The sequence below is a fragment of the Xyrauchen texanus genome, chromosome 19 (assembly GCF_025860055.1).
Source record: "Xyrauchen texanus isolate HMW12.3.18 chromosome 19, RBS_HiC_50CHRs, whole genome shotgun sequence".
Classification (NCBI taxonomy): domain Eukaryota; kingdom Metazoa; phylum Chordata; class Actinopteri; order Cypriniformes; family Catostomidae; genus Xyrauchen; species Xyrauchen texanus.
Window position 1 is genome coordinate 10,386,878 of NC_068294.1, and position 12,140 is coordinate 10,399,017.

At 34.5% G+C, this 12,140-nt stretch overlaps 1 protein-coding gene across 2 annotated transcripts in view; it reads left to right on the forward strand.

Annotated features, from left to right (window-relative positions):
* The first annotated feature begins 530 nt into the window (after window positions 1-530).
* The window catches only part of nfkb1 (nuclear factor of kappa light polypeptide gene enhancer in B-cells 1), a 35,569-nt gene continuing 23,959 nt past the window's right edge, over window positions 531-12,140 (forward strand). For both annotated transcript variants that reach the window (XM_052149903.1, XM_052149904.1), the window contains exons 1-7: window positions 531-854; window positions 1,699-1,742; window positions 2,328-2,424; window positions 6,776-6,816; window positions 7,051-7,149; window positions 11,659-11,807; window positions 11,921-12,084. In XM_052149903.1, coding sequence (XP_052005863.1) covers window positions 1,704-1,742; window positions 2,328-2,424; window positions 6,776-6,816; window positions 7,051-7,149; window positions 11,659-11,807; window positions 11,921-12,084 — 589 coding nt within the window. In that variant the 5' untranslated portion in view covers window positions 531-854; window positions 1,699-1,703. The remainder of the gene's footprint in view (window positions 855-1,698; window positions 1,743-2,327; window positions 2,425-6,775; window positions 6,817-7,050; window positions 7,150-11,658; window positions 11,808-11,920; window positions 12,085-12,140) is intronic.

Genomic DNA, 12,140 nt, shown 5'->3' on the forward strand with positions numbered 1-12,140 from the left:
ATTAAAAACAAATATTTTGTAAACTACATTTAAATGTTTTAAACAACACAGGTTGGTAAATGGCAAATCATTTATTTATTTTATTTTTATTTTTGTTTTGCATTAAACTAATTGTACTTAGCAATGTGAAAAATTAGCTTTTCCTTTTACCACATCTCTCAACATTTTTTCGCTTTTTTACAGTAAGACTAAAAATATGTATATGTATTTTTTATTTTAATTAGCAAAAACGTCAGTATAAAACAAATAATAAACTATGACGTATAATATGTACAATTTAAATAACGTCATATTACTTATGTAATTAATATAATTTAGTATAACTAATTTTCTTAATATTTTGTATTCCAATAGTTTGTGACCATTTCGCCAAGTGTATAATGAATTTCCATTGGATTCACGTTGAAACGGACATGAGCAACACAGTTCATGTTTCTCTCATAAACACACAGTATTTCAATACATGCTCTTCCAGTGGTGTCCACCAGTAGGCGCAGGAGGACGCTTTTTGGCTCAAGACATGTTGAACACGAGAGACGTCACAGGGAATTTCCAGTAAGGAAGTCAAGCTGTCTATTCAAACGAACGTGTTGAACTCGGCATGGTTTATTGCGCTCATTTACAACTGGAGTTTAAAAATCGATTGATCCTTTGGCCTGTGTAATCTCAGCGGACCTTTTGCATATTACGTCCAGCTAACGAAACCACCATCGTGAATAAGAAAGCTGCCTTGAACTTACTTTCTCTCAGCAAACAGTAGTGGACTTCAACGTAACATGGCGAAATAAGTAGTAACAACAAAACTTCCCAGCTGTTTGATGTTGATCCTGACCATCGGATATTTATCAGGAAAGGTAAGCAACACAAATTGTTGAAGATCGAGCCATGCTTGAGTTGCTGCTCATGTTGCCATCTAAAGGTTGTTGTGATACTTTGTATCAAGTCCTGCTGAACTTCCTACTTCTGCCTCAGAGGCCAATTGCACATTTCAGCCATTTAATAAGCTTGTTTGGAGTAATACAATCTCATTATGTTAATGATCATGCTTATTTGTTTAAGGTGGCTCAAGGTCCAGCAGAAGAACGTTTTATGAAATATGTAATAGATTTAAGGTGAAATGTCTGAAAGCCTAGTGAGCTACGACCTAAAGAGCATTTGTGGGCATCGTTGGCGCGTCCAGAATTCGAATCGAAATTACGATTTATCGAATCTTGATTGAATTCGAACAAAACAAACCTTTCTATGATCCTTCTCTTATGTTACGGTGACAGTTTGTTACAAATGGGCGGAAAGAGATGCTCGAGTCTGCTGTCAGCGTTTAATATGTGTAATAAACGTGTAACTAATAAAATCTGAGGTAAACCATGAGTTTTTCAGACATTTGGGTTGAGTTTATTAGGCGTTTGAGTCATTTGGAAGACTGTCATCTTTGTCAGTTTCAGTAGCCACAAAATATTTCATAAAGAAAATGTAAATATTATAAAGTAATTATTCCATGGTTCACAGTATTAATATATTCACATATTAAAAGTGGAACCAAATCTGCAAACAAATGCTGCTAGAGCTTTTCTCAGAGCTAACTTCACTTTTCTAGCCATTTTGTGCTAGAGCTCTGATTTTTTTTTGTGTGAAAATCAGAGCTTATGAGGGATTTCATGAACTTGTAAATTTAGTAATGGATTTTACTATTCCCTTCAGGAAACATGGCTGGAGAAGATCCATACCTCCCGGCTCATGGAGGGGTGAGGAATTTTCTGCTCTGTTTAACCTAGAAACACTTGAGCATCTGTAGCTGTTTGCTCATTAATCGAAATTATCATTATTATCATTAGCAGGAAGTAGATATCACAGCATAAACTGTTGTAATTACATTCACAAGACAAAAATAGACATCCAAGCTATGTGTTCCATGCTTTCTGATAATGCATATGAGCCTGATAGTAAATGATTAAATCTGAAACAGGACATATTAATTGGTGTAAATACCACAGCATCAGACAGGAAGTGCCTCTTAGAAAGCTGAGGAGGTTGTCTTTTTTCCTGCCTTCTGTGGTTGCAACTTTGACTCACTCTACTCAGCACCAAAAACTTTTGAAGCTATATTTGCTGTATTTAAACCTGCAAGATATTCACTAACCACCCATAATCCAATTTTACCAGGCAATGGTGCTCTGAAATATCAAGCACGATTCATTCTTAGTAAAATCCCTCATCTGTGATTATACTAAAAAGTCATGGAGCTGTTTATGAAGTGCATTGTTGCTCAAGTTCAGTACAAATCTTTCAGTGTGTGTGTCATTGCTTTTGTATTTATATTCTCTCTGAAGTACATGGACCATTTGGGCACGTTCAGAGAGGAGCAGCTATGGATGCCCATGGACCAGTTTCAGGCCATCCAACACAACAATAATACACTGAGGGCAGGTAAGAGTTTCCTACAACTGAGTTCTCAGACTCTTCTGACAATCAAGGTCTCGATAATGACTTGCAGAATGGATAAGGAAAGACTGGCCTTTGTTTCCTCTTTTCTTCATGTCTTATTCCTTTCTCAAGAAACACTGCACTCCGCAGAAACTCCAAAACACCATGCAGTGTAGCTCAGTGATGCCAAACACCGTAAAAATCACAGAAACATCAAAGTTTCTGAACAGACTTTGGTTTTGTGATGTCATACGCAGTCATTTGTGTATTGAATAGGTTTGAACTACAGGAGCAGATCTATTTTTTCCCACGTTTCACTTCCTCATTGGAATGCAGAGACATGAACCACTCTTCACCGCTGTGTGGTTGCATGAGAAACCAACTCTGAGATAAGTAGTTTTGATGCTGGCAGCTTTCGACATGCTCTCTTGATCTACCGGAGTTTGCTTGTAGAGCTCAGAACAGACAACATCCTCACTGGAGCTTTGAAGACTTTAATTTTAGATTCACTTTTGGTTTAGGAATAGTTCACACCAAAAATGAGATTAATTAAGAGTTTCTCTCTTATGCACAACAGAAAAAAACACTGAATATTCCAGCAAGTCTTTCCAATACAATGGCAGTTGATACGGACTCACTTTAAAAGTGTCATAAATGTGTTCCATACGACTCGTGAGTCATATTCCAAGTCTTCTGTAGGCGTTACATTTGAGTGTAAGCTTTTAGCACTAAAAATAGTGCAAGTTCTGTGAGCATGCCACTGTGAACGAGCATCTGTCATAGCTCTCATGAACACGCAACAACCAAAAAGATTTTCACTGAAAAATTACATTTCGGGTAGGGCTGGGCGATAAGAACATATATTTCATGGCGATAATATGGAGTGTTAATTGATATATCGCAATATGTAAATAAATATCCATGTTTGTGTTTCTGTTAGTGGGCAGGGGTTCACGTGAAGAGACATGGACAGGGTTTTTCCAGCATTGAAAATGTCGGCAAATTCAATTATATTCATCTTGCATTCAGCGCTTCATAAGCACTAAATATACATCTCATCTTCTCAAGTGCATCTCTGTTTCATTTGAGTGTTGCGCATGCTGGCTCTGGAGCGCGCAAGTGTGCATGGGTCCAACAAGGTTCCCGATATTTGTGCTCCAGAGATAAGAGCGCAGAGAGGGATTGCTTGCTTTACTTAATCTGTCTTCTCTCGATTTTGTGGCTCAGACCACAAAACGTTACCCATTGGAGTTTTTTTGCCTCAAAGCTCTTTGAAGGAAGTCCTACAACTCAAACGGCTTGACAGCCTGACATTCTAACCACCACTGACCAAAAATGAAAACACTGTGTTATGTTCCAAAATAAAGGGTTTTTAAACTGCTCACCACATTTACTAAAATTCAGTTCAATTATGTTTGATATTAGGGGAAAAAACCTGCCATGTTTGCCTACAGATATTCATATATTCTCTATAGAGATGACTTAAGTCATTAAGTCACATTTTTATTGGATACATTTTTTTATTTGTCGCATTGCTCTAAGAAGATGTTGAGTTTGTTGAAGAAAGTTAATAGTAGTAATAATAATAATAATATTGGTCAACATAGACTGAAATCTGGCATAATGCGTAATGTAAGGTTGATTTAAAACAAACCTGGTTGGTTTTATTTATGGATTATCAAAAAATAGGCATTACAATATGTTTATTTAATAAAGAATTGATTGTACAGAAGAAGAAAAAAAATACTATATTGTGATATAAATCGTTATCGTGATATAAAATTAGTCACGTCTGCCTTCATAAGACTTGTAATATGATGCACAAGTCGCATGCTGTTCACACTGACCCGAAGTAATGATTCTGATTGTGTCGGAAAAGCCATCAAGGAGATTGTTTGAACATATTGTTAATTAATAGAGAGAATTGCACATTAGGGTTGTGCCGAGAGTCGATGATCTCGGGGATCGCTGATAGTCAGAGTGATCGCCAATAGCTGATGCCTTTGATGATGTCAAGACGATATTTGGCTTGTTTTCCCATTAATGTATAAAATTATTATTATTGGGCTATTATTATTATCAAATTAATATTAAAAATAATTTGCCTGTAGACACACAGACACGCACAGAAACATTTTATTATATTATTAAGAACAGATGACAGAAAAGCCGTATATGTGCATATATGACACGCTGATTGTTCCGAGGTGTATGTAACACGTGTATGTAAAAGGTTCTCACTCTTTCTTTGTTTCTGTCTTCTGAATTATTATTTTTTTTTATGAGTCTATGAGTGCTGCAAATGACCTCAAACATCTCAGTTCAGGAGGTGCTTTGAGTTCAGTTCACTTAATTTCCACAGAGCAGTTCATTGTGACCACAAACATGCAGCTTATAAAATAATACAAAATAATACAAAAACACTTTCACCTCAAATGAAAATTTCAGTGATTATTATCATCATTATAATTATTATTTTTACATTTATCATTGTTTTTATATCTTAATATTTCTAAGTAATTTTCCGTCTGCATGTTTAGAGCGAATACATGTTTAGAGATATATATATATATATATATATATATATATATATATATATATATATATAATTATTTTATCACTTTATTATTTATTTATTTGCTTTTTCATTTCGTTTGGAGTGCAATTTGAATTAAAAAATGTATTTGGTTTAAGTTTAAAAATTTTTAAATAAATTAATGAAATTTTCTATGCAGAAATACTAAAGCAAGAATATTCACTGATCCCTCAACCCAGGGGATGCTGATGTAATTGGATATTGCGATGAAGTAGAATCTTTGTCAGAGAGACGTTGACAACTGTTGTAAATTTATTTATTTTTTTAAATAAAAAGTTCAAAGTTTGAAATCAAGGTGTCTTGCTTTATTGTGTAGTCTTAACCCCTAACCCTGCTTAATGAAAATGACCACATAATCCCACCTAGCATCCAACCAGCGGGAATACCAGTGTTCGTCTGTTTGCTGTGGATTTATTTATTTTTCTGCAACCAACCGACCAGTCAAAACTTAATTGACCAAGACTCTTTTCATCGACTAACATTTGGTCGACTAGCAGGGGCCAGCCCTAGTGACTACACATGGCAAAGCAGACAGTGAAGCTCCGGTCTTTATAGTTGGATATAGCAGTCAAGTAAAAACATCTAGACCCGCGACTTGGTGAGTTATTGCGATTAAACGCTGTCAGTGTGAATGCTCTGTAGCTTCAACGTTCCAATATCCTGAAAGTCTTTTGAGAGTCATCAGGCATGCTACTTTGGTTTGATGCTGTTCATTCAATCTGATGATAGAATAATGCATTGAAATTTTGAGTTCAGATCTCAAAACCACTGCACCTGTGGTATGGAGATCTGCTTTAGACTTGAGACGCCATCTCATCAAGACAGTAATAGGTGGATCATGTTGTAGACAGTACCTGTTCACATCGTATACACACACACTGTTTCTTTATGTGATTACGTTGGTGGATACAGTGACGCTGTGTTGGAGGAGGTTAAATTCTACAGGTTTGACGCGGATTGATTTAGCTCTGCTTCGCGAAGGATGTGGTATCAGTCCCTGTACAGCACAGGAAGAGGCTTACGCTTCTGTTGAAACACGTGGTACAGCGAGAACTAAAGTCTTTAATATCTACAGAAAACCAGTTGCTAAACAATCATTTCAAAATGTCTATGTGATTTAATTGGTATTCAAGTCTCTTTGATTTTCCTGCTTCTGGTTGAATTAACATCCTAGTCATGTTTGCTATTATTGCTGTTTGTGTTGCATCTCATTGACTTTGAAATAGAAGATTACTAGGCTTTTGGCTCACATGTTAGCTTGCGTGATCTTCAGGACTTGTACCCTGATCCTTTGCTTTGCAAATGCACTCTTAATTAACCAACTGCACAATTTCATCAAAGTTGACCAAGCTTGTAAAAGTAGTTGGTTATGTAATGCACATGTTAAAATGTGTCGCCTTACAAGTCATGCGCTATCGTGAACGTGTTTAGAAGACATAAGATATCATTGCCATTTCTCTCATGATTTGTGTAAAAATGAATAAAAGTTGTTGTTGTTGTAGCGCCTCTAGTGTTCATTTCAACAAGAAAGTGACGCGATTCCTACAACTTTGCATGTAAAAATCATTTTGCCAAAATGTAGGTAAAGATTCTTTGAGACCAGGTTGGCTGAAACAGCTTAAAGTGAAAGTTGTTGAATCACTAATTCATTGTGTACAATAAGATGAGGATTGTGTATTAAGAAAGTAAATAGGGTCAATTTTATATTTCAATTTTGAGTGTCATTTGTTTATGTTTTCCTTATCTCTCCTTTTGCAGTCGACGTACCATCTGTGCGAATTATAGAAGAACCAAAACAGGTAATTGATGGATTTGCTTTCTCATGAATTTGTCAGACAACTTCATCATTGAGACTCTCTAGCTTCTGCTAGTGTTTTGGCATGGTTTTGTCTCAGTAAGTCATTATGCTCTATTGTGTTGTTAAAAAATACTCCAGATACAAACACACAGTAATGGAAAAAGGTTGGGCAGGAACTGGTTGCCTGGGCAATGGTCAGTGACAGTAACAAACTCATTATAATTTTAATTTCCAGAGGGGCTTCAGGTTCCGCTATGGATGTGAGGGCCCCTCCCATGGAGGACTCCCAGGGGCCTCAAGCGAGAAGAACAGGAAGTCTTACCCACAAGTGAAGGTAGGTTCAAAGACCCATTTTCTTACAGTTTGCTGTGGTTTGTTTATGAAGTTTAGGTTAAGACATGGATAAACCTTAATGTTTGCTATTTCTTTAGTGCTTATAAAAAAAGCAGCTTTGTGTCTTCTTAATTGATTATTAACCATAATGTTCATTGCAATAAAAATTATGTTTAAACATTTCAATTACCTACGCCTTTGGTTGATCCAATGGTTGACTGCAATGACGTCACTAATATTTGCATTCTGAATTGAAGTGTTCTTTCTTGCATTCATTTGAATACTAAATTGTGATTGGCCTTTTCTGTCTTGCATATGTTTATGGAAAGATGATGTCACATTATGTGTTGAGACTCATGTACAGCCAACCGAAAAGAAGACGCGTAATGAGTGTCATGTCTGCGATAAAGCGTATTCATTAGAGGTTTTACCAATTAATTGGTGCTGATAGTTGCTTTTTAGAACTATCTTTTTTGCTAATCTTTTTTGCCATGCAGGCCTAGAGAGACCTGTGTGACATGGTTTTCGCAATGGCTCTTTTATCAGCAGATAAATAAAGCTTATGCAATATTTTGTGGATCACTCGGCTAAAAATAGTGGCTGCTTATCTGTGTCAGGTCAATTATTTTGGACACTCATTGGCTGATAGTTGGGGAAGTGAGAGAGAGAGAGAAAACAGAAGCAAACAAAAGGGAAAGAGAGGGCAGAAAAGAACGATAGAAAGACTATGTTCTCTGTTAATATGTTCTCCTGTATGATGAAAGTTAGTTTGGGAATTTCCTCAATGTGTCACTGAGGTAATTAGTGGGAAGACTCGTTCTGTGTGATGCGGTGTTAGAGATGGGAAACGAAGTGTGTGGCTGCTCGCCCCCTCTCACTCCGAAACACTCCGACTGACATGCAGCAAACATACATGTAAGGTGTGTGTGTGCTTTCCACATACACTTCTGAGTGATTGTGGGCTGTGGACTCTTGTTTACAAATTACCTCACCGTGACTGGGTGGCGCAAGTTTCAGAACAATGAAGAAGCATTGTTGACGTGTAAATTTGGGCAGGCGTTTGTTAATTTCAGAATCCTGAGCATTTAAAAATAATGTACTGCGGAGGAATTTTTGACTTGTAAATTTTTTACTTAAAAGGATCAAGGAAAATGTTACCCCTGAAATGAGCCCTTCATTATCTTCTTACAGGTTTATCGTATGGATTTCAGGTTTTATGTTATATATATTATTGCTTGCACCAAGGGAAATTAGCTCAGTTTTTGCCCAAATTGCTCATCAACTGTTTGCTCAGCTGTCAATAGCTTTAGCGTTTAACCCACAGCCAGATCTGAGAGAGTGATGTAGGTATAAGAGGTCATGTATGTTTTCATGAATGGCATCAATGCTTTCGTGATATTTTATGACGTTTTGATCTTTCTAGAGGGCTTGTGTTCGTATTCTTTGATATCGGCTGGGTATTTTTTCTGGGGGTTGATATTTCTATGTGCATGACTCATTTTGTCCTAGAGAAATGTATTCTGACATTTGAACTGGGCCTATAGAAAACACCACAGTCAAACCACACATCCAAAATATGAGTCAAAGGGATTATTTTAATTTGAAGGGATGATTAACATTTCTCATCAATGATTTTGAATTACTTGTACTTCAGGTCACCACGGACGGGATGAGCACTTTTGTTTTTTAGTTGAGTTTGCTCTTTCTTGTCTTTATTTAGCTTTAGAGATTCTCTTGATAATAAAGGCTGAATTATATTGTGGAAATGTTCACAAATAGTCTGCCCACTTTCCCCGTGAAGCAGGGGATTCCCACACCGAAATGAGATTACCATACCTGTGACATTCCTTACCTTTTAATGTCTTCTGGTTTGCCTTTTTGATTTGCACTGAAATGCATCCCAGTATTTACAAAGCTGCTACAACACAAAAATATCAAATTGTGTCTATAATTTTACTATAATTTTTATTCTTATTTTTATGGTCTATAATAATAATAATTATTATTATTTCTAATGTTATAATTACAATAGTGTTATTATTTACTGATATTTTATCTTATTATTAATCATAATATTTATTATATAATTAATTATATTGTATAAATAATTATTATTACTTGTAATATTATTTGTATTATTATTATAATAATAATATTATAATAATCGTTAAGGTTATTATTTATTAATATGTATCTAATAATACGAATAAGATAAAACATTAATGATTAATTATATAATTATATAATTATAATATTAGAGACTAATTAATTTTAGAATATAATAATAATTGTTATTATTATTATTATTTTATATCATTATTATTATAATTATATTTATTAGTGTTATTTACTGAAACAGTATTTTATCTTAATAATAAAATAATAATTAATTCTTATAACAATTAATTATAATATATAATTATTGTATAAATCATTTATTATTATTATTAAATGTAATATTTTGTAATATATTAATATAATTAATATAAAATATATTTTAATAATAATATAATAACCATTAGTGTTATTGTTTATTCATATTTTATCTTATTATGATTGTTATTAAGAATAAGAATATGATTAAACATTAATGGTTATTTATGATAATAAAATAATTTTAACATTTTAAAGATAATTCTTATTATTTTGTATTATTACAATCAGGGTTTAGAAACTGTTTTCAGTTTTTATCTTAAATGCTTGTAACCAGTTAGTATCGTTATTATTTTGTCCCGATAATTTTCTTGAAACCAAACACCAAATTGTTTATCACTGTAAACTTTCAGAATGACACAATTTCTTGTTTCCTGTTGTCAAACACAATATACATTTTGACTGTTAACTATCAGATAAATTGTAGTTTTTACTTCTAAAAAACATTATTTTGTTTTACTATAAAATTGCATGTATTGTCTTGTTAAAAAATATGTTTCACTGTATGTTATAAGGTAACTATCAGTTAACCAATTAACATTTTACTGCAGCATTTTTACATTATTTTTATGTTGAAATTACTAACATTATTTACAGCGTTGAGTAAGGATGTCAATTTTCAGACATGTTCATAATTGATTATCATGGAAATTAACAATCAATTAACCAATTCATCGTTAACGTTAATACTGCAAAATGCACATGAAGGATTCCAAATAATTTGTATTTAAATGAATAAACATTTTCCCCTTAAAATATTTTAGTTTGATATTTAATATTAATATTTTAGTATGTAAATTGTAATACATTTATGCTATGTTTATTATGATTTTGTGAATTGTTTAATTAGTTCATGAATTACTTACTCTTAATTAGAACTTGTATTCATGATATATAACTTGTATACATATTTGATTTCTTTAAAACTTTACATTGTGGATCACGGAATATTTTGGTCCTTTGTACTTTTTGATTTGAAATTAAGTTTTATCAGAGCATGCTGCGTTAACACAGCAGCCTACATAACATACCGTAGGATAACATACCGTTTCTCTTGTGCTGGTGAGATGTCAGCTGAATCTGGTTTCCCAGCGATCACTGACGTAATTGTAGGTTGGGATGAAACAAGGAGACCAGTGGATCAACAGTGCTTGTTATACTTTAACACACTAATATGGTGTATGCACAAAACATAATGTTAATTTATAGAGAAGTGCTCCAACATGGTTTACTTTGAGCTTGCTTCATTCTCTTCTGTGCATCTTCTTATGCAGTGAAGACATGCAGACTGTATAGATAGCCTTATAAAAGTCTTACTGAACGCATTTGTCCTGAAATTAATTACCGTAATCAACGATCGATAAGCCTAATCGATCAAATTATTAATGCAGATTAATTGATTATCGATTAATCATTAACATCCCTAGTGTTGAGAAATTTTTGACAGCTATATAACATTACTACATAAAGTAGGTTAATAATTTTTGGGTAAATTCACTTAACCCGAACACTTCTCTCTCAATCTTTGCCAGCGACAGAACAAGCAGTTCTATGAAAACTTGACACTGTTGGTAATAGCAACAGTAACTAAGGGAGTGATGGACGGACGACCTGCTTATATTATTTCTATCCAGAGGTTGCAAGCTCTTCCTAATTTTTTAAAACTGATTGGAACTCTATCGTTTCAACTTGTATATCACTCACCGCTAGCACAGTGAACTCTCGTTTTAAATGGAGTGTTTTAACCTATTATTTTATTTACCACATGGACAGGAGGCAGCAGAATGCCGCAGCCGGAATGAAAAAATACTGTTTCTGCACAGAAAGAACCAAACTGGAAAGATTTAGTTTCTAATCCCTCCCAAATTCCTAAATAGGAATTCTTCCACTGAGGAAGATGGTTCAGTAGGATCTCTATGCATTAATATAGAATTCAGTTAGTGTGTGGTCACAGATGCATCTTGGCTATTTTACTACCGCTTTGAATCTGGCTAGTCCAGTCAGATTTTAGCATTGGAACTTATTTGTTTTATAATTGAGACTTTCTTTTTTGTTCTTTTTGTTTGTGGGATAACAGATCTGTAACTACCAGGGTGCAGCGCGAGTGGTAGTTCAGCTGGTGACCAACACTCAGGAGCCCCATCTCCATGCTCACAGCCTGGTTGGCAAACATTGTGATAAAGGAATCTGCATCGCTGACTTGCAGCCGAAAGATTCGAGCATCAGGTCAGAATTGTTTTCCCAACATACATTTTGCTAATTCAGATCAATAGCACTCTTGCCAACTATGATAATGATGCTAAAAGTCATAATCAATGTTTCTTTCAAATTATTTGCAGTTTTCCTAACCTGGGAATTTTGCACGTGACAAAGAAGAATGTGACTAAAGTTCTGGAGGAAAGAATGATTGAGGCCTTTAGGATGGGATATAACTATGGTGTGTTCATCCATCCTGACATAGACGCCCTCCAAGGAGAGGTCCGGATGCCCAGAGAACTCGCAGGTAGGAAATGTTTGTGTTTGAGTCTCGGCAGTGACATTGATTGCATTCATATTGCA